Source organism: Nymphalis io, chromosome 20 (assembly GCF_905147045.1).
Source record: "Nymphalis io chromosome 20, ilAglIoxx1.1, whole genome shotgun sequence".
NCBI lineage: Eukaryota > Metazoa > Arthropoda > Insecta > Lepidoptera > Nymphalidae > Nymphalis > Nymphalis io.
Window position 1 is genome coordinate 8,096,038 of NC_065907.1, and position 22,057 is coordinate 8,118,094.

The following is a 22,057-nucleotide window of genomic DNA, read 5'->3' on the forward strand; positions in this document are numbered from 1 at the left end:
TAGACTAATCGAGTGCTAAGGATACGTGCTATAAAATTTGACTTTAACTAACAAGGAGTTGAAAAATATATTCCGCCATAAACATTATGATCTTATTACTAATTCTATAGTAAACTACTAATGACTATGAGTGGTTCTCTGTATTCTTCTTTCTATTTCTTATTATTTCTTCTCTGTATTTCTTCTAGTATGTAGTATTGTAACAGCCTGCAAATGTCCCATTGTTGGGCTAAGGCATACTCTCCTTGAGAAGTTCTACAGCTAATTCCACTACGCTCCAAAGTGAGTTAGTGGATACACATAAGGTAGATTTTCATCCGACACATGTGAGGAAAGCCTCATGATGTTTTCATTCACGGCCAAGCACGAGATGAAATAAATAATAAACACAAATTAACTACATATAATCTAGTGGTGCCTGATCTGATTTATCCTAAAATAGTCGGTTAAAATGTACTTTTCTAACCGCTGGGACATCTCGGCCCTCATAGTTGAACTAATCGGCTCTCTAACTTAAATGAAAATAAAAATAAATCAAACAAATAATGAAGAAGTTAGAAAGAGACGTTAGGATTGCATCGAGCATTAGAACGTATTGAATATAAATGGAGACAGCGCATCGACGGAAGTCGGCGTTCTTTACCTCAACTCAGCACTGACGGACATGCATCCTATGTGAATCCGTCATATCTCGAATCAGCACGTAGAATGCATTCGCAATATTCCACATGCTGGGAAACTCGTGAGCATCGAGTCGTGACCGTTCACGTCCTTATACAGCCTTGGAAAATCTTATTTGTATTCGAATATTGTTGCTATCTCGAACCCGCACAATAGCTGGATTAACATTATTTTTAATGTTTAATAAATAATCTATTAATTCCCGAGCATTGTGTGCCTGTTTAAATTTATTAGCTTTAAGTATCGCTATTTACGTTATCCTGTAAATTATCATCATAGTCTCTTCACAATGCAGTTTTAAGGTTTGATAATTTTTTAAGAATATTATTTAAATAAAAAAAATATATAATGTGTACATATGCGTTCTTATCTATGCTTTTTGTTTAAATATTTATATATATTTTTAATTTTATTTTTAAGATAGCACTTATCTAAAATGCAACAATTTTTGTCGCAAAAAATTTTTATTTAATTTTAGCTGTAAATCTTTCTTATCCAAATTTTATGATGTTTGGTTAGGACAAAATTGGAGTAAACAATGTTGACGTAGAATGCCATCAATGTAAATATTTACCGATATTCAGATAAAGAAAGTATTTGTTGAGCAATCGTAAAACGTGATAGTATCTATCATAAAATCGAAAATAAATTTCATTGGTATTTACTGTCTCGCCATTGAAATAGTTTCTTAAGCAAATGTTTTAATTTGTACCCTGGTAAAAAATATGCACTTTCTCTAATAACAACCATTATCTTGTAACGATTATTTCTTATTTCTATTCTAGACAATGAGTTAACTGTTGTACAAAATATTAATACCAATGTAATTATATATATATAACTCTAAATTGTTGACTTATTTAAATAAACGATAATCAGATAACTATTTTCATTGATAAGAAAATATTTTTATATTAACATTTCTTTAACGAATAAGATGTACGTTAAATAAAGAATCATACTCTCCTCATATGTGTGGCATTACAAAAAAGCCAAACCCTCCCGGGATATCAGCGAATATGTAAGTTTTATTTCCTGCCTGCAAATCATATGTAAATCTTTCAAACAAAGAGTCAGTCTTCCTTCCTATCACCAGAGATGTCTCGAGGGACGGTAATTAATCATCATATATTATAAAACAACAAAATGCGTCTATTGTTTTTAAATGTAAAAGAACTTTCCACATATCTTGAAACTAGTCATAGAAATTTAAATATGGAACAATATTTCTTATGAAACTAAATTAGCATAACCGTACCCGATTGGTCTAACTCAGTTTAATTGTTGAATAAAACATTCTAGCCTATTAACCAATCACAGAAGACCTCCTACCCCCGATACAACAATTCAGATGTAATCATGTATTTCTAGACGCGAGTCAATGTAAAGGGCCCTATAAAATGGTTATTATCGTAATTGTCTATGCATCCGGCTGCTTAATGAGTACCAAATGAGAGGGTTGAACATTTGGGAAGCAATCGATTTGTGCCCGTGAAGTAATAACGTGTTCCGCTGGGACTTTTACGCTGCTATCCATTTAATTGTTTTGTTTATAATATACATAGGTACTAAGTACACAGGATATGATATTATAAACCGCAATAGGTATTTTCAATGTTCTGTGTTTTTTTTCATAGACATAGTCATCACTTTATTAAAGACGTACAATATAATGTAAGTAAAGATTGATTTTTCACGTCTTTTATGTGTTGTTTTATATCTTTTTCGGTAGTTTATCCATCATTCCGCACGGGGTGACAGCGTGGTGAAATAAACTATAAGCTTTATCCTCAAAAGGAGACGAGTCCGTACACGTAATTGCAATATTTATTATATATTTTATAAGAATACATTTTTAAAGTAGCAGCCGTTGTTTATTTAATATCCAGGGACATTATTCACCCACGGCCATCTGATTCCAAACTAAGCAGAACTTGTACTATGGAAACCACACAACTGATATACTACATATACTACTCTTTTTTTTTGTAATACATACTTATATAGATAATTACACCCAGACCCAGGACAAACAGACATGTTCATGCACACAAATGTCTGTCCTGGATGAGAACCGGACCCACAACATTCGGTGTGAAGGGCAAGTATCTACCAAAAACGCCAACCGGCCCGTCCAAATTACTTATAAATTACTTTTCTATCGTATAAAAGTATATGCTACAAGGTAGGTAGTATCTAGGTGTACAATAAAATACATGACAACACAAATATTCTTTAACGTAGTACATTAGTATTCTTTTAGGTATAAAAATAGGTAGGACGGCAAATGTCAAAAATATTTTTCATTTGAATTTCGAATGTAATTTATTATTTCAAAACATAATCGTGTCGTAATTGTTAAAACAGAAACGCAAATATGGCGGTATACACAATTCGCAATGAATAGTAATTTCTCGATAGGCCCTTTCCATCACCAAAAATATCGATGCGAAATATTTCGACATTACATTTATATGCGGAGCCCCATTCAAAAATTAAAATTCTCGGCGTCGCGTCGAAGATTTTTGTTAATATATCACGGATGGATGTTTGAAGAATATCTAATAACGTATTTCCAATTTATGAAGTCAATAAAAATTCAATCTGTGTACGTTTTAGCCCATTGTTGGATTTGGATTTTAAAATCGCAATAGTGAACTATCAAATTAAACGATTCTACCAAAGTATGATTTATTGTTTCCTCACGAAAAAAAAACTTATTTATATTACTTCCTGCGTGTTATTTTCAATTCATTAATAGCAGCGAGTGGTCATTTGTAATTTCATTGTTTTTAAACAGTCGTTTTATAAACTTTTTGGTACTGAACGTCATCGTCATACTTTTCAAATTTAATATAAAAATAATCATTCGACCGGAAATTTGTCAATGAGCTGTATAATTCTTTTGATTACGATAATTGATATGAAGTTTTTTTATTGTTACTTACCGAAAGATATATTTTGAGATAAGTATTGGACTTAGTTTACCAAAGTACGGTTATATATTGTATATTTATTTTTTATTTTTTTATGGTCGCTATCCATATTTAGACGAAGATCCATAGATAGACGATGTGCATAGACGAGAGAATCTTTTTTTATGAATTTATATATAAACTCATTTTTCAAAGTTGTTTTTAGAAGTTCGGAAGTGAAATTAAAGCGGAGAATTCTCTTAATTTCATTTTCAATTTATGATTGAATTGCATTACAAATAAAGATATATTTCTTAAGAATTTTTGTTGTAACAATATATCAGAGCTAAATGCAAGTCTTTTGAAAGTTTTTTTTAATCTTTACTCCCTTCGCCATTGGAACGGACGGACGAATTGTAATTATTAAAAAAGTAATGTTTCTTTGTTTGCCCCATATGCGTTCCAGTCCTATCGATCCAATTGTAATGAAATTACAATTTATATTATATTATATATTATCAGATATTCTACCGCAAAACAACAGTACTTGTTATTGTTGTGTTCCGGTTTGAAGGGTGAGTGAGCCAGTGTAATTACAGGCACAAGGGACATAAAATCTTAGTTCCCAAGTTTGGTGGCGCTTTGGCTATGTAAGCCATGGTTGACATTTCTTACAATGCCAATGTCTAAGGGCGTTTGGTGACCACTTACCATCAGGTGGCCCATATGCTCGTCCGCCTTCCTATACTATAAAAAAACAAAAAAAAATTGATGAGTAGTTGTGCACACGTCGGTATATTTGATGACCATTTTATCAATAAGAACGCGCGACATGTTTCAAGAAATTAAAGCAGACGCGAAGACTTGAACGAACACGGGTGCAAAGCTGAGTAATATAAAACATATGCATAATCTGTATATTACATATATATAGATATTTTTAGTTAACAAATGTTTATTGACTTACCTAAAACAATGTCTCTGGCTGAAACGACGTATGCCAAAGCCACGATAACAAACGTGACAGCGATTGGCATTTCGCGCCAAAACGCAATGGCCGCTCGCGTCATGTTTCACGGTGGACTTCAACTCGTCTTATTAGGATCCATTAGCTGCTGGAACAATGGAATTGAGTATAATGTTAATTATTTTCTTCATTTGGTATTTAAATATCTGGTCACTGTCTTCTGTAAGGAATTTGTTTATAAATAAATCCACTTAAATAATAATAATAAACACGTTCAGGTGATTTATTTATTTAGTCAATATATATATATATATATATATATATATATATATATATATATATAGTGTAATTATTTACAGATTTTATTCACATGTTATTACAAAATAATTGCCTCTTTTCAAGTTAATATGGCTATATTTGCGAATTACGATACGAAAAACGATACAAACATGTTTTTTATATTAGACTACCGCTGCTATATAATAATCATTTAAATATTTCATATATATAGGTCAAATAAGTATCGTTTTCTTTAAAATGGCAAACTTGGAAGGGTTTTCGTCAAAAGCTAAATTCCTCGCTGGCGAAGCCGGGTATTGCTAGTAGTACAATCAAATGAATCAAAATTTAGAAATTTAGTAATAAATAGTTTTTAATTACTTCATTATGTCGTTTATTTTCAGTACCCAATATTAGTCATGTTTATTTACTTATAAAATTAAATTATATTAAAAAGAAATCGAACATCAAAAGAAATTACTTGTTAGTAAGTAGTAAGAACTAGTTCAAGAAAACGTTATTTGGCACAGAAATACTGAAAATTTAACACAGATCCTATTTGTTCGAATGATATATTGGTTCGCTTGGAACATCTGTAACTTTTCCAAAAATAGATCAACTTACAAACATTGGCTATTAAATTCAATACGTAATGCTCGTTGCAACGCTGTAGCCTGAAATACAGGGTGCGTGAAAACTAATAAATGTCAAAACGCATTGCCTTTCCTGCCCGGCCTATATAAATATGAGTATACATTGTCGGATATCCATAGCTAGGTTTAAAGCTCAGCCTCCACTGGTACTATCGCAACAAATTGTCATACGTATATATTTATATATATATATATATATATTGGCCATACTTGTCACACTTAAGAAAGCAAAACATCGCATTAATTCGCGTCATATAGAAAGTAATAATTTTCATTTTATTTTCTTCCGCGAGGTATAAAACGTTTTTTTTAAAACGGAGGCGAATTTATTTCAGTCGAATCGGGTTAAGCAACACGAGCGACATTTGATTTAAGACCTTTTCGCTTTTTAATTAAGACACAAAATTGTATCGTCATTAACTGGGACAGATTTAAAGGTTCACTTTACACTAAAACTTTTAATGCATTTTCTGCATTCAAGTTACATTGGATATAATTTTATCCGGTCGCCCCAACGCCTGACCGCGGGTTCGTTGGCTTGGTACAAAATTAAACATTAAATAAACATTCATATAAAAATGTGTAGTTTTTATTCAACGCCCGGACAATTAGAAGGGTTGATTATAAAAACAATTTTCTTGTTATCTTAATAGATTATATTCCAGATTTATAATGTAGATATATCCTCTTATAATTAATATATGTGTTGTTTCTTTCTTACCAGCGAAATATCGCTTTAAAAAGACAAAGACAACATTGTTAATTATAGTCGCATTGGACTTCTTTTTTTCATCGTGCATTTAAGCTTGCCGATAAAATTAAAAAAGAAAAACTTGCATGTAAATTAGGCACAAAATGATTAATCCATTTAACCGGTCATTTCAATTTGCAATTGTCCTTTAATTGTATTAAAATTTCCTGAAAGCCAATACCTAATAAAAACGAGCACAAAAAGTCGTTGACATATAATTTAGTGTTGCCAGTGCATTTAATCAAACGTTTACGATGTTTCATAAACGTAAATAGATACTCATAAATATATACAAGGTGCGTTAGAAAAAAAAAGTTTTTAACGTCTTAGCTCTGTTTAATGTTACTTTTCATTAGACCGTATAACACGTGCCTTGGTTTCATATATCATAGCGTTGAAGGGTTAACCTGGTATATTTAAAAGTGGATACATCAAGTTGAGGGTTGGATTACGTTTTTATTGTTATGTTCCCTCGATTCGAAAATAGAACTTTCAACGATCTTTTATTTGATTTATTTTCAAACGTGTTTTTATAATCTGTGGTATAAATAAATGACGTGAAATTAATTGATACTAGGGCGGCGGTTTATTTTAATTTTATATATCTTGAATTCAAATCAAACTCGACGTTTCAATAGTACATTAAAACTTTGAGTGAAATCATATCTCTAGAAACAAATCAAATATGAAAATGACTTATTTAGTTTAAAACACATAAAAGAATAAGCTTATCAATTTGGTTTCATTATTTTATACTACTCGATATGGCTCCTAGCCGTAGGTGATTGTTAATATTCGAATGATTCTGTAAAATAGAAGAATACTTCAAGGGTTTAATAATATTTAAATTTTAAGGAAAAAAAACCTTATTTTATAATTAGAATGAAAATCTAAACGATTCATTGATACTTTAAAACGGCACTGTATTGTTTTATCAGCGGCTTCAGAAGAACTATTCATATTTAGTACCTGTACAAACCACGAGTATGTCTCTAATTTACCACAAAAAAAATAAAACTAAAATATTTAAATGTAGAATCGCACATATTAGTGCGCATGTGCACATTTTTATTTGCGCGAAATTTTGTTTTAATGTGGGATACATAGTGTTATTTTTATAGTTCAGATAGAATAATAATAATAATAAAAAAATATATTAACCACGGGCAAAGCCGACGGCTTAAGGTATTGTAATACAAAGTTCGGTCTATATTATTCTTAGTCTAATCTCAAATATAATAAATCGTATGTATATTAACTTCGAGTGTGAACTCAAGATAAAAGAAATGAAAAAAAATGTATGCACAAGACAGACATCGACGTAGATAAAATAAACAATTACATAACAGTCGCCGACACCAGATGGCGCGTGCGGCGGTTTTTTACACGAATATTAGTAAACAATATATTTTTATTTGACTACAGAGTGTTGTATTTAATAAAGTACTGTAAAATGTGTTGTTTATTTCTTAAATACAATTCAGTCACTTAGTGTTTTTGTTTTAATCAGAATTATTTAGAGTTTAGGCAAATCTAAAGCTCTTTATTTCATTCCCTATTTTCAAAATTGAAACCTCATAATCTGCAGCCGCAATAGCTATTCACAAGAGTAACAAGATAGCTACAACGAGACTAGTGTTTATAATAAATGATGTCATCTAGAGGAGGACACTATAGCCATCGCGAAGGTGTTATTGTAGAGTACAGTCAGAGTTACCACCGATAAAGTTCAGGACGTTAGGTTCTTTCTATGGCACGGGAGTGCTACCAACTTCAAAGTTCCAAACTTTTATTTATACTACAAGAATACCAACCCAACGTGACATTAATAACCTAAATCCTCTTTAAATATCGAACCTCTTCGAATAACAATTATTAACATACTTATTCTATTTATAAAATTCAAATACATATCTAAATCTATTTTATATTACAAAATTATGATTTTAAAATAGGTTTGTATACAAATCACGTTTAGTAAACCGCAATGTTTTTACAATTACCGCCACTGAATTACGTCTGTCAATAACATCGACCGCAAATGTAAATCCGTACTGACATATGTAGTATGATATCGTATTCGGGACTTGATTATATATTATTACTTTTGTTATATTATAATAATGGATTGTAATTTGAATTAGCAAAATTATTCCTAAGATTTAAGTTAAAAGTAAGAAGTAATAAAAAAAAATATCTTGCCAATAGTCAAAATAACTAACATCATTTTGATAAATAAAAAACGCAATAAAATCGAACGTTTGCAATGTTAGCGAAATAAAAAAAAAACATTGTCAGATAAATATTTGTTACAAGAAAAAATATACTCGTAAAAACAATATTGTCTTAATATCAGTTCAAATCACACTCGCCGTTTTCAAACTCAATTGTAGCGAATTCGTTTCAAATTCTACAACATCCTGTGTAAGGAAACGCACGTGTTCGTAAACTTCCTGTCTCCTACACACGGAAAGCACACACACCTGTAACCTTAATTGTTATACCCATAAAGACTATATTACTTTATCAAGATGAACGTGATGTTTGGATGATACACACGAAATAGCTTCTTATAGTTTTGCTATAAAGGCGAAACTCCTATGAATGTTATAATAAGCGTTGTACACACTACCGGTGCGACGACAAGGAAAGCGTGGATCCCTAAAGCTCTGAACATAGAACTGCGTAAATTACTGATTTTTACCTCCCAATCAAGTATAATTCTCCTTTCCTTTGAACCTTTCAATAAAATATCAATAAATTACTTTGATTAAAATTGAGAATATTAGATTATTTTTGTATTTTTAATTTCACAAACTTTTGAGTTAGATTTTCGTTGTAAAATTTCGTTCCATTACTTGCAAATGTAAAAGTTATTTTTAGGACTAATTTATACATAACATATATATATATATCTAAGTTCTACATTTTTTACTACAGAATATCTTAAAATTTATTAATAAAAAATTACGCTTATTTAAACTTTTCAACAATATATTAATACTTTATGTAATCCAGCCTAAGGCTACAGTATTTAAGAACCACACCTAATAATATATAGTATAGGTAGTCTTTAATAGACAACCGCTCATGAGCAAATTGTAATATTACTAATTCCCAACATAAAATATGCTTCGAAACAAATTAGTTAAAACAGTCAGTCAATTAAAATAATATAAAGAATAAATAAAATAAAAGTTCCTACAAAAAAATATCTCAATATAAAGAATTTTTTAATCTACATTCTTAGTAATTTATCGTTCATTGTTTATCTGTGCACATCACAGATAAATAACAAATGAAACATGTGCATGCATTATCACAACACGTAACTTTAAGCCCACGCTCGCGAACAATAAAGCATCTATAACAGACATCGAGACAGATTGATTTATTTTATTATACTTGACTTTTTAAAGGGTTACTTGTTACTCTGGCTCTCAATACTCCGTGTATTGAGAGCCAGATATTGTGCCTGAGTACGTGTATCGAGTGGTTTTCGAAGCGCATCGCTACTTATCTTACATATTTATTATGAGTAATTAATATTTATGTCAAAGCTGTATAATACATAGATTTATGTTACAAAAACAACTTTTTTAAATAATAACAAAGTAATTAAATATCCGCAGAATATATATATGTAGGTTATATATTGTAGTGGATAATTTTGTATTTTTAATATTTTGTTTATTTCGGATAATTATAAAACTGCTTTATAATAGATAGTATTATGTAACTACTGGTACGAATGGCTTAATTTCTTAGATTCCAAGGTAAGTGCCACATTGGCGATGTAGCTAATGGTTTACATTTCGTAAAATGCCAATGTCTATGGGTGTTGGTGATCACTTACCATCAGGTGGGGAATATGCTTGTCCGCCTATCTATACTATAAAAAAAACTTACGGCGTCAATATCTATGGACGGTGGTTACCAAAAAATGACCCATTTGCGCATTATAAAAAAATACTGTACACAAAGTATCTGACAGTTGATTCACGTTTTCACATAAAAATTGATCGTCATAAGCAGTTTTAAATAAGGAACGTCATCGGTGATTTATTTAAAAGAATGTTTCTCAGTGTCAAAACTATTAAAAGGACATTAAGAAATAAATCATTCGTTCATGGAAGGCGTGAAATTACAACAATTGTAACGTTAATCTTTAATTTTGTCTTGAATAATTCGGCGTTTCTCGGGAAATTAATGAAGATTTCTCGTGTAAACAGACATTATTTATTTCCCTACCAGGAACGAACATATTTATAAATTCGAATCGTTCTTAGAATTTGTAACACTATATGGATTTAAAAAATGGACACGTTTTTTCTGCATTTTTGATTTTTTGTATGATATCTGTTTAAATTTAAAAATTATATTATTGCGAATTAGTTAATACAGTCCACGAAGAAGCGCGCCACTTTTACAACTTACTTTCCAAACTTGTACTGTCGCGATTGGTAAGAAAAAAGATTGAATTGTTTATATATGCAATGTTATTTTGAAAGAAACAGATTTAAAACGCAAAGCTGTACTATATATATATATATATATATATATATATATGGCGCGTTGATAATTTCAGTGGGAGATTAAGTAGTAATCATAGTTTGCTCAATTTTAATGGTCTGATAATTATTGTGATTTTTTTTGTTATAACAAATTGTTTACGACAGTTAGTTATTTGTAATAGAATAATTATTTTAAGAGTGGGTAACCCCGAATGTGTGTCGTCAAACGTGCTGACAGCTGATCATTCACTTGTCACCGTGACACGAGGCAAGCACTTTCTATCCTATTGGCTTTTAATCCAAGTTAATCAACCTAACCGTACTATATATTGTGTAATTGTACTGGGAAATTAAATAACAGTGTACTCAACAATTAAAACGTGTCTGTATTTCAGATATTACGCCATTATCAAGCCCACCATGGAGGATAACAAGATCATTTTAAAGGCCCTTCTGATGTTCCATCATATATTACAAACTACCCGCCCGGTTTCGCACTGGTGAATAAGGGTCACCATAAAACGCTTGTATCGTAAATGTACCGACTGGGTTTTCAATAAAACTCCCAGTCGGTATGGTTTCACAAAACCATAATGAATTATACACTTAAACCTTTCTCACGAATTACTCCTTCGATTGGTGAATATTGTATTAAAATCCGTTCCGTAGTTTTTGAGTTTATCACAGACAGATAGACGCGGCGCGGACTTTGTTTCACAATATTTACTAACGCTGATTTGATTATTGCATCGTTTAAATTGTTATATTATGTCACAATTCACTGTCTGAGATTTATTAATTGAATTCTACTTATTTTCTATCCTACAGAATAGCTACAGACCTATACGCCCAATAATGAAACGGAAGATATAACTGTGTAAAACGTAACAGGTAATAGGTATCTGTGTGTTTATTTATCCATTGCTTAATACTTTTGAAACGAAAAAGCGGGCGATACTGCCTCGAGTCATGGCCGTGCTTCCTTGGTGTCACACATGGAAAGAATATAAAGCGAGGGAGCGTTACGTGATTGTGGGATACAGAAGAGCCGACTTAACCCACACAAAAGCAAAGCTAATAAATACAGGGCCGTATATAAATTCACACATACGCACACGCACACACAAAGAACTATCACTTTGAGATTTCCATATAATTGATAAAAAGGTAAATAGAAACACATATCGGATCGTCATTCATTTTCATTGTGATAAAGATATTTTATCCAAATAGAATGTTAGCTATGTGGGTCGCTATTACGTCACAAGTTTATTATACAAACATTAGTAAATTTATTATAGCTTAATCAATGATAGCAAACATTATGAGAAAACTCGAATATTTGAAAAACATTATATATCTTTTTTTTTAAGCGGGGGGTAAACAGGCAAGAGGCTCACCTGATGGGAAGTACCTACGCATGGACACCTGTAACATCGGAGGGCTTTGCGTTGCCTTTAAGGAATGATTAAGCAATTTTATTGTAGGTTTCATTGGTGACAGTGGTATGAACACGTGAAAGAACTTCCGAATTTTCATGTAATTAATATGTGTTTATAATTCTACTCACGATACAAGCTTGTATAGGATGAAATTCTGCCACATGTGTATCAACCGAAACTGCGAACATTATTTTTGCGGTTACTGTTCTATCAGATCTCATTCGTAAAATGATATTAACCGACTAACGCTAATAGGGAATTCTAAAGCGTATATTCTTTAATATATATATAAAGAAACGAGACAATAATGTTTAAATTAATTTTCGTTTACTTATCTGTTGAGCTACAAGTATAAAAAAAAATGTGGGAACCATAGTCGAAAAAAACAAAATGCTTACATACTTTAGTAACAAAGACAATGTATACTGGATGGGTTAATAATATATAATATATCTATTATTATTTATATTTATATTATTTAACGTTAGTACGAGCAAAAAAAGAAATAATTAAAGAGATTTTTATTCCATAGAAGATATAAATATATTGTGTTTCAAATATATATGAGAATAACAGACTGATTGACATATCAACGCACAGCCCAAACTACTGGGCCTAACGCCATGAAAATTTACCTACGGGTTGCTTTTACAAGGTAGGTTAGCACTAAGAAAGGATTTTTGAAAAGATCACCCCCAATTAAGAATAAAAGGGATGAAAGTTTGTATGAAAACTACTTTTGAAGAATGAGGTATAATTGTTATTAAGTTCATCTGAATTATGTCGCGAATGAAGCCGCGGGCGAAGCGCTAGTTTGTAATAATTAAACGTAAATCACTTACTTGAATTTAATTATTCGAAAAAATATTAATAAATATTTAAAATGCTTTAATATTTAAAAAGCATGAGATGGCCCAGTGGTAAGAACGCGTGAATCTTAACCGATGATCGTGGGTTCAAATCCGGACAAGCACCACTGAATTTTCATGTGCTTAATATGTGATTATAATTCATCTCGTGCTTTAGAGTAAAGGAAAACATCGTGAGGAAACCTGCATGTGTCTAATTTCACTGAAATTCGGCCACATGAGTATTTCACCAACCCGCATTGGAGCAGCGTAGTGGAATAAGTTCCAAACCTTATTCTCAAAAAGGGATAGGAGGCCTTATCCGAGCTGTGGGACATTCACAGGCCGTTACCTATAACAAAATACAGTACTACGACATGTCATTTGCCGTTTGGCATACGAGTCGGTCTTACTTCCATTTCACAAGAAAAATATTGAAATGACAAGAGCTTCTAATCTTTTTTTTTTTCGATGGAAAAATACAAGAGCTCTAACCTCCAAACTGCTCCAATGCGGAGCAGCGTGGTGGAATAAGCTCCAAACCTCCTCAAGAAGGTAGAGGAGGCCTTAGCCCAGCAGAGGTACATTCACATGCTGTTACCGATTTAAAATGATTCAATTCGCCACGAGACTTATATACAATAATACTAGAATTCATATATATAGTAGTCTAATTTTATGTATGTACGTGCGATCGGTCAAGGTAAAGCCGAGATGGCCCTGTGGTAAGAACGCGTGAATCTTAACCGATGATCGTGGGTTCAAACCCGGGCAAGCACCACTGAATTTTCATGTGCTTAATTTGTGTTTATAATTCATCTCGTGCTTGACGGTGAAGGAAATCATCGTGAGGAAACCTGCATGTGTCTAATTTCACTGAAGTTCTGCCACATGTGAATTCTACCAACCCGCATTGGAGCAGCGTGGTGGAATTCATATATATAGTAGTCTAATTTTATGTATGTACGTGCGATCGGTCAAATCTTGAACGCAATATGCTATTTCTGTATATTGTATACAACGAGCAACGTTTGCATTGTCCACTTTAGTAGAACAGCTACAGAATAATTAATCATTAAAATAGATTCTCTGTTATCAAATGATCATTATTCATAAAAACATTTTACCCAGTTATAAATTCTACATTACAATTTATATTTACTATTTTATATAATTTTATTTATATAACGACTGATATTTATATAATTTTGAATAATAAATTTAGATTTGTAAGCCGTCAGTCCTAAAATAAAGGGTACCATAAAATACACGAACTATTTAATTTAAAAAATCTAACTTAATTACAACAAAACAGTACATTATTAGTAGAATTCACACAAGCAAGTAGGCAAGCGAGTAACTGCCACAATTTAAACGCGTATCAAGAAACGGCTGCTGTTTTCAATCTATCCGTGGTTTCTGCAAAATCGTATTCCAAATAATGCTCGCGCGAGTTATGGCGCGCTGAGAAAACGCCGATGACTCCATCGGGCGGGAAAACTAAAGGAAATTACGAGAAATACGTATCGATTCCCGCTAACAACAAAACAACTGAACAAATATGATTTAAGCAACAATACATCCTTTGAAGCCGGACCAGAAATTGCGTATCGGATGCATTTCTCTTCCCCGTTTTTGTGGTTTCCTTTGACCTTCCGTTGATAAAATTTGATATCCTTCGTATATATTCGCGTTTTGAAAAACACTTCGATAACAGTTTTTACAAGTCCGAATAATCTCCACTTAAGGGGAATAAGCTCCAAACCTTCTCCTCAAAACACGAGAGGAGGCCTTCAGTCCAGCAGTATACGGAAGAGGGGGGGGCGTAGTTTGAAGTCTATTCCACGCAACTTCACTCCGTGTTGATCAAAACTAAAAATATTAATAATCTCGACTTTGTCGTCTTCATAATAAAATAGACTTATGATCGATTATATTGAAATCACTCGTATTAAAATACAAAATAATGTAATCAACAATAAGATTATCGTACCCTCATGTGTAACAGAGTTCCCACATACAAAATCAAAATCATTAGAAATCATTCGATTCATGTCCTATACAAAAATATTTTAACGTATTAAAAAAAAAAAAAAACTTCCGTTTTACGTTAAATGAATCCCCAATCTCAAGGACGTTTAACAATAGTTACATAATGTTAACATAACACACAATTATAGCTCTTAATTGAAATGGAATAAAAAATATAATAGCCTGATATAATTTATCACGTGGGCTACTGTATCGTTCTCCCCTGAGCAATAAAACTGACTATTGTGTCCAAGCGATGTGTAAATCGACTGTAAGTATACGAGATTCGCTAGTGTTGCGTGGATAATGATTATTTATTATCGATAAATTCGTTAAATTACTACCAATATAATATGTTGTGAGAATAGATTTGAGAAATCGCCAGATTTACGCTATTAGCCCGAGGTATATTCGTATTGTTATTTATATTTATAAATACGCGATTATAGATGTTTTATGTTCGATTACGTAGCGGGAAAAGTATTCTTCAGAATTTATGGATATTTTATGATATTACTTTTCGGTATTTGATTGTGAATGCTTGAATGAAATATAGTTTCTAAATAATTTATTTAATACTAGCTTCCGCCCGTGGCTGCACCCGCGTGTGAGGGGGCACATGTTAGCATATCTATTCAAAGTTTCATTCAATTTCGGTCAGTAATTTTTGCGTGAAAGAGTAACAAATTCATTCTACCTCACAAACTTTTACGTTTATATTGTTAGAATTTATACAGTATAATATAACGGTAATTTAAGTTAGGTGGTTTTACTGTCGTTTATGTTATGTTCCCATTTATATTTGCGTGCTATCACGTACAATACGTAATCTTCAAATAAATCAGGATTTTTTTATTATGATTCCAAATATAAACAATATATATTTTCGTATTTTGTAGTACAGCAACACTGCCAATAATATCATCAAAATATCATAGTATGATGAAATTTCTGTATCCATTTCTATTCATATTCGTTTCTATAAAGCCTACGTCATGTGATATTTATATCATTGACGATGACATTTTTTCTGAATATTTTCTTGAAACCTAATAAATGTCACATTTATCGATGTTTATCCCATCACTAGACTGACCAGGACGATCGTTATTCAATTGGCCACGCTACGACCCATAACGGTCGCTACAAAGTGTTACGTGATACGAATGACGTTAATTTTAAAACTACGATGGCGAAAAATTACAAAAATAGTAACTAGCAAGTTTTCTTGTATACTTGGGAAATAAATGATTGACACATTTCGTGAATGATGATTATTATGAAAAAAATACATTAAAACCTTTTTAGCTTGTAACAAAAATATTTTACATTATTCCAAATTCAAATTCGAATTGGTTATTGCTTTATAATTTGTTATCAACATGAATATATTCGCTAAATTCATATTAATATAGGTTACAAATCGAAATAAACCTAGTGAGTGAGCCAGTGTAACAGGCACAAGGGTCATAACATCTTAGTTCCTAAGATCGTTGACGCATTGGCGGTGTATGGGATGGTGATTATTTAATATTTCAGTACAAGTGTCTAGGGGCGTTGATCACTTACTATCAGACGGCCCATTAGCCAATCTGCCAAAAAAAAATGGAACGTTTAGATGAGTTTTAAATTTGATTCAACTTTCATTACTGTTTACGTTTTCGTCATAACATTATCCAGGCACGGTGCCAGTGTTCATATATTATTTTAATCCAGATTTGACAAGCGACTAGTTCTTACACGGAGCGTCTGCCACCTGACCTCCGCAACTACTGGCGAACGAGAAACAGATTAATGAGTTAGCTTTAAATATTTGAACTAGTGGTATTTGTATGATTTTTTTAAATTTTCCGTTCTCTTTCTTTTTGAAGCTGGAAAACGCGTTACGCGTTTCCCCCATGGGAATAGTGGGGGTATGTGGGACTCGCCGGTGTCCAAGGCGTCGAGTGCGCCCCGAACATCGGAATACCCACTAAAAAACCAGCCGTACCCTTTCCGTCTTAACGTGGAGCGCCACGGGATCGCTTTCGCATGCTACCGTGACGCTCTGACAAAATTTTGCGTTCCTTAGATTAAGACTTGATATAGTGAATTATGGTCAGTTGGTTGCCTTATTCGGTTTAACTGTACTTTTATTGTAGATAACATTATTATGGTATTAAAAGAAATGATATACATATATATTTTCAGTTGTTTTCGACCCTGGCAGCCTTAATCTAACACGAGCGTGTGCGCAAACACAAACGTGTCGTCACTCTCATAATCCGGTGGAATGTAGGTCCAATGAATTTACGTGCTTTTTAAGTCATTGAAGTACACAGCCAACTTCCAGACGCCGAGCTGTAACTGAAAATACTTGTACTTTTTTGGCCACTAGAGTAACGAGGCAAGGTTATAAAGAAATTATATCATGCAGAAGACAAGTACATACATGTATACAGGCACTGTCTACAATTTTTTAAATGCAGATTCACAAACGCATGCCATAGCTACAGATTACAAATCATTCGTCAGTTCATTAGGCGAATTAATGCGATCTAAATTATACCTTATGTCAAAGTAATTACAGATTAAATCTGTTTATTTAAGCCGTAACCCTGTCAGCGCTACGATAAACTAACCGTAATTTGTTTACGAGTGAAATATTTGTTCTACGGTTTTGGACTTTTAGATATCTTACTGACGGAAAGTTATCTTTTACTTGATTTTATTATGAAATTTATATTTATAGTTATATTCAATTGAAATCGTTAAATTATAAACAAGAAATCACTTTTAAATAATTCCATGAAACATTAAATATATTCAATTTTGAGATGGAGAGAAAACATTTTTATTTTATGTATTCATATAAAGCTGGCTGTTTGATTTTATGAACAAAACTTCTTAAAGCATGATGGAAGTTTTAAGGTCTAATTTGAGAGTAATGTTAAAATGTTTGATTTAAGTATAATTATTAAATTTAATTTTAGTTAAATTACGTTGTTACTCGAAGTAAATTTCCACAGTATGTACAATTTATTTGTCAGTCAAATGAAGGGTAACCCACGCGAACGAAATCTACAAAACGAGACTACGTAAATACAACATGTAATAAAATCTAGACTAAGGCCAGAACTGTGCATGGTCAAGAGCTGCGAATAGAGAACATTGAATTCACTCAAAGATTACGTCAATCTTACTAATCAGAATGTTAAAACTAACAGAATAATAAAGCCACGTGAATAACGCTCTTAAATTTATAGTTACAGCAAGCGAATTCGCCTGAAATGCACGTTCTACGGCAATTGAAATCCTCTAGTTAAGAAGATAAATGTTCAAATAAATATTTTAATGTTATAAAAAATCGAGCGGAACGCAGCACTAAATGTTCGCTTCAATTAGATGACGCGGAATTATTTTTGGCTGATAAAGCACGGTACACACTTTGCAGCTACACGCACACAATCCACCTCGATTAAACATCAGTTTTTATCTTAAAACCAACTTCATACAAAGGATAAATATTTTTAATCGTATTTTTTAAAACAGAGGATGAAAAACTAATTTTTAATAATATTATTCAGCGGCTTTTCAGTCTAGTGGTTAAATATACGGCTAGAAACGCTGAGGTCCTTTGTTCAAACCCCGTGCCGATAAAAGTTATAAGGATTTTCAGTCGAAAAATTCTCAATAGCAGCTCGGAGTGCCTCGGAAAGCACATAAAGCCATATTTTCTGCGCCTAAACTCTTTCCTGTCGTGTCGGTTTGCCGTCCATCGAATTATGAGAAGGAATAGAAAGTCCATCTGTTTTTTTTTATAGAATAGGAAGGCGGACGAGCATATGGGCCACCTGATGGTAAGTGGCCACCAACGCCTATAGACATTGGCAATGTTAACCATCGCTTACATCACCAATGCGCCACCAACCTTGGGAACTAAGATGTTATGTCCCTTGTGCCTGTAATTACATACATTTGCGCATACACTTGCGCATACACTTGCGCAATATAATATTTCCTGTGCAGTTCGCTAATCTCACTCAGGATTGGCTTCCGAAATCGGTCAGGAGGACATCACGCCCCAATGATTTAAGTTTGTGATATTTATATTTAAAATTTGTATGTATTAAAAAATGTTATTTATCATTCGTGTCTGGTAATTGTATTTATTACTCATACATTTCACCGCTGGGCTTTTATAAAACTTCAATTCTGAGGAAACCGTTCGGATCCAAATAATATCGTCATCTTTATATTTAGAAAGAAAATAGCTTTGAAGAGGAAAATTGTTTGTTTGTATAAACTACTTAGTTTTACCGAACGTTTTAGAATTATTACAAGAATTTCTAAAGGAATAACATTTAAAACAAATATTATCATCGTATTAAATACGGCTTTAATTTGCTTATAGCAAATTTAGAATATATATATATATATAATTAAATTTTTCCAATGGCGTATTTAACAGCAAGAAGTTAATATCAAAATACTCCTTAATGTTAACCACAGACATATTTAAAGTTAACATATACAAGCAATGCGCAGGCGCATCCACTTCTAACAAAGTTCATACTTATCAGAGCTCACTTAAGAGATACGTAAATAAAAAAAAAACGAATTCATTGGTTATACAAAAATAAACATCCAACGGATATCCCCATAGAACTTTGGTTTTATTGCTAGACATCAGAGGGATTCAGAGTCGGGAAGGATTTTTTTACTACCCCACTAACTGTACTTTGATTTAGGCAAATTATACTATGTTTATACGTTTGAAGATAAATTACATTCATCAGTTTTTAAAAATGTAGCTTTCGAAAATACTTTCTTATACTAGGAATTATAATTTTGGTTAGAACTCTTGTATTTTTCCATCGAAAAAAAAAAGATTAGAAGCTCTTGTCATTTCAATATTTTTCTTGTGAAATGGAAGTAAGACCGACTCGTATGCCAAACGGCAAATGACATGTCGGGTACTGTATTTTGTTATAGGTAACGGCCTGTGAATGTCCCACAGCTCGGAAAAGGCCTCCTATCCCTTTTTGAGAATAAGGTTTGGAGCTTATTCCACTACGCTGATCGCGGGTTGGTGAAAAACACATGTGGCCAAATTTCAGTGAAATTAGACACATGCAGGTTTCCTCACGATGTTTTCCTTCACTGTAAAGCACGAGATGAATTATAATCACATATTAAGCACATGAAAATTCAGTCGTGCTTGCCCGGATTTGAGTCCACGATCATCGGTTAAGATTCACGCGTTCTTACCACTGTACCATCCATAATATAATTTTAACCATTTTATAATATTAAAAGAGCTATTCTTGTATACACATATTGTGTATCGGCTCGGACGATTTGGCTTTTATTTTTTATTTAGATAAGGTATTAATTTTTAAGTTTCTATATAAACGTAATTTTTCACAAAAAAAATATAACTAATTTTATTAGAACCTAGCGAAACTCGGTCCGCCCACGTACTTATAATAAATAAGAACAAAATATTAATTCAATTTTTTTTTCATTATTATTCTTTCATAACCACCAATTACGATATTTTACACACGTTAGGAGTCCCATGATAGCTATATTCTTTTATCGAATTACAGTAAGTGACCCAATTTTTGACAATTGACAGAAAATAACACATCCAATAATGTAAACGTAATTTTTTTAATAGTACAGTAACAGTAACAGCCTGTTAATGTCCCACTGCTGGGCTAAGGCCTCCTCTCCCTTTTGAGGAGAAGGTTTGGAGCTTATTCCACCACGCTGCTCCAATGCGGGTTGGTAGAATACACATGTGGCAGAATTTCAATGAAATTAGACACATGCAGGTTTCCTCACGATGTTTTCCTTCACCGTTAAGCACGAGATGAATTATAAACACAAATTAAGCACATGAAAATTCAGTGGTGCTTGCCCGGGTTTGAACCCACGATCATCGGTTAAGACTCACGCGTTCTTACCACTAGGCCATCTCGGCTTTTTTATTTATTTATTTTTTTTTTTATTTTTTTTTTTTTATTTTTTTAATAAACCTCTTAGAAATTTAAATCTTAATAAACAAAATAAATATTAATCGATATACTTGGAAGACAAAAATACAAAGAAACTTATACTTTATACGTTGACCTTGATTCTACCCGGGCGAAGTCGAGATAGGTAGCTGGTGTTTAATTAATTTGTATATTTAGTTCGATAATAATAATATTATTATCATTAAAATTATATAAACATTACTAAATCCGTTATCAATATAAAACGAAACTAAATGTGTGTGATTATAAAAACTATGTAAGTACTAAGATTTGATTGTGTCTCAATGTTAAAAGCTTGTTATTTATTTAGAAACATGTTTATTTATTGTCATTTAGTCATTATTTACTATTTAGATTAAATTTACAGAATATAAATTAATTTTTATTTTATTTTTGCTTTCTCTTTAAATATAGCTTCCTCAACAGAATAATAGGATGTCGGTCTGTTAGGGCTATTAATAATATTTTGCACAATTCGTAACAAAAAAGTTATCTAATTTACAGACAAATGACCTCTTGGCGAATGGAACGTTTTTTCACATGTATTTTAAATTTCATGCACGCGTTCTTAACAAGTCTTCATGGTTTATTTTTTTTTAAATATAATATTTAGTGAGGCACAGGTGAAAAATAGTTCAGCCTAAGATCAAATATCCGGTAATTTAAAATAGGTTAGGTTAATAGGAGTGTCTAAACAATAGGGGCGATGTGGGCCACCATTACATGCTGGATTAGTTAACAAGAGAACACTTGAAGTTGTTATGAGTTTATTTTTAAAAGAAACATTGAGTTGTTAGGTTAACAAACTGGTTTGAGAGTTCATAATCTTAGTGTTAAACTTTATATCGTTTCGTTCATGAAATGCCTTTACATTACAGTACCTACAATACAAATCCTAATTAATATGAGTGCGAAAAAGCGCGAACGTGTGTTTTTGTGTTTGGTACGCTGTC

At 32.2% G+C, this 22,057-nt stretch overlaps 1 protein-coding gene across 3 annotated transcripts in view; it reads right to left on the reverse strand.

The window, feature by feature from the left end:
* LOC126776319 (fibroblast growth factor receptor homolog 1-like) overlaps nucleotides 1-22,057 on the reverse strand; it is an 81,038-nt gene that overhangs the window by 41,772 nt on the left and 17,209 nt on the right. For 2 of the 3 annotated variants that reach the window (XM_050498758.1, XM_050498756.1), the window contains exon 2: nucleotides 4,564-4,711. In XM_050498758.1, the coding sequence (XP_050354715.1) occupies nucleotides 4,564-4,666 (103 nt within the window). In that variant the 5' untranslated portion in view covers nucleotides 4,667-4,711. The remainder of the gene's footprint in view (nucleotides 1-4,563; nucleotides 4,712-22,057) is intronic. The other variant, XM_050498757.1, reaches the window with a different exon arrangement.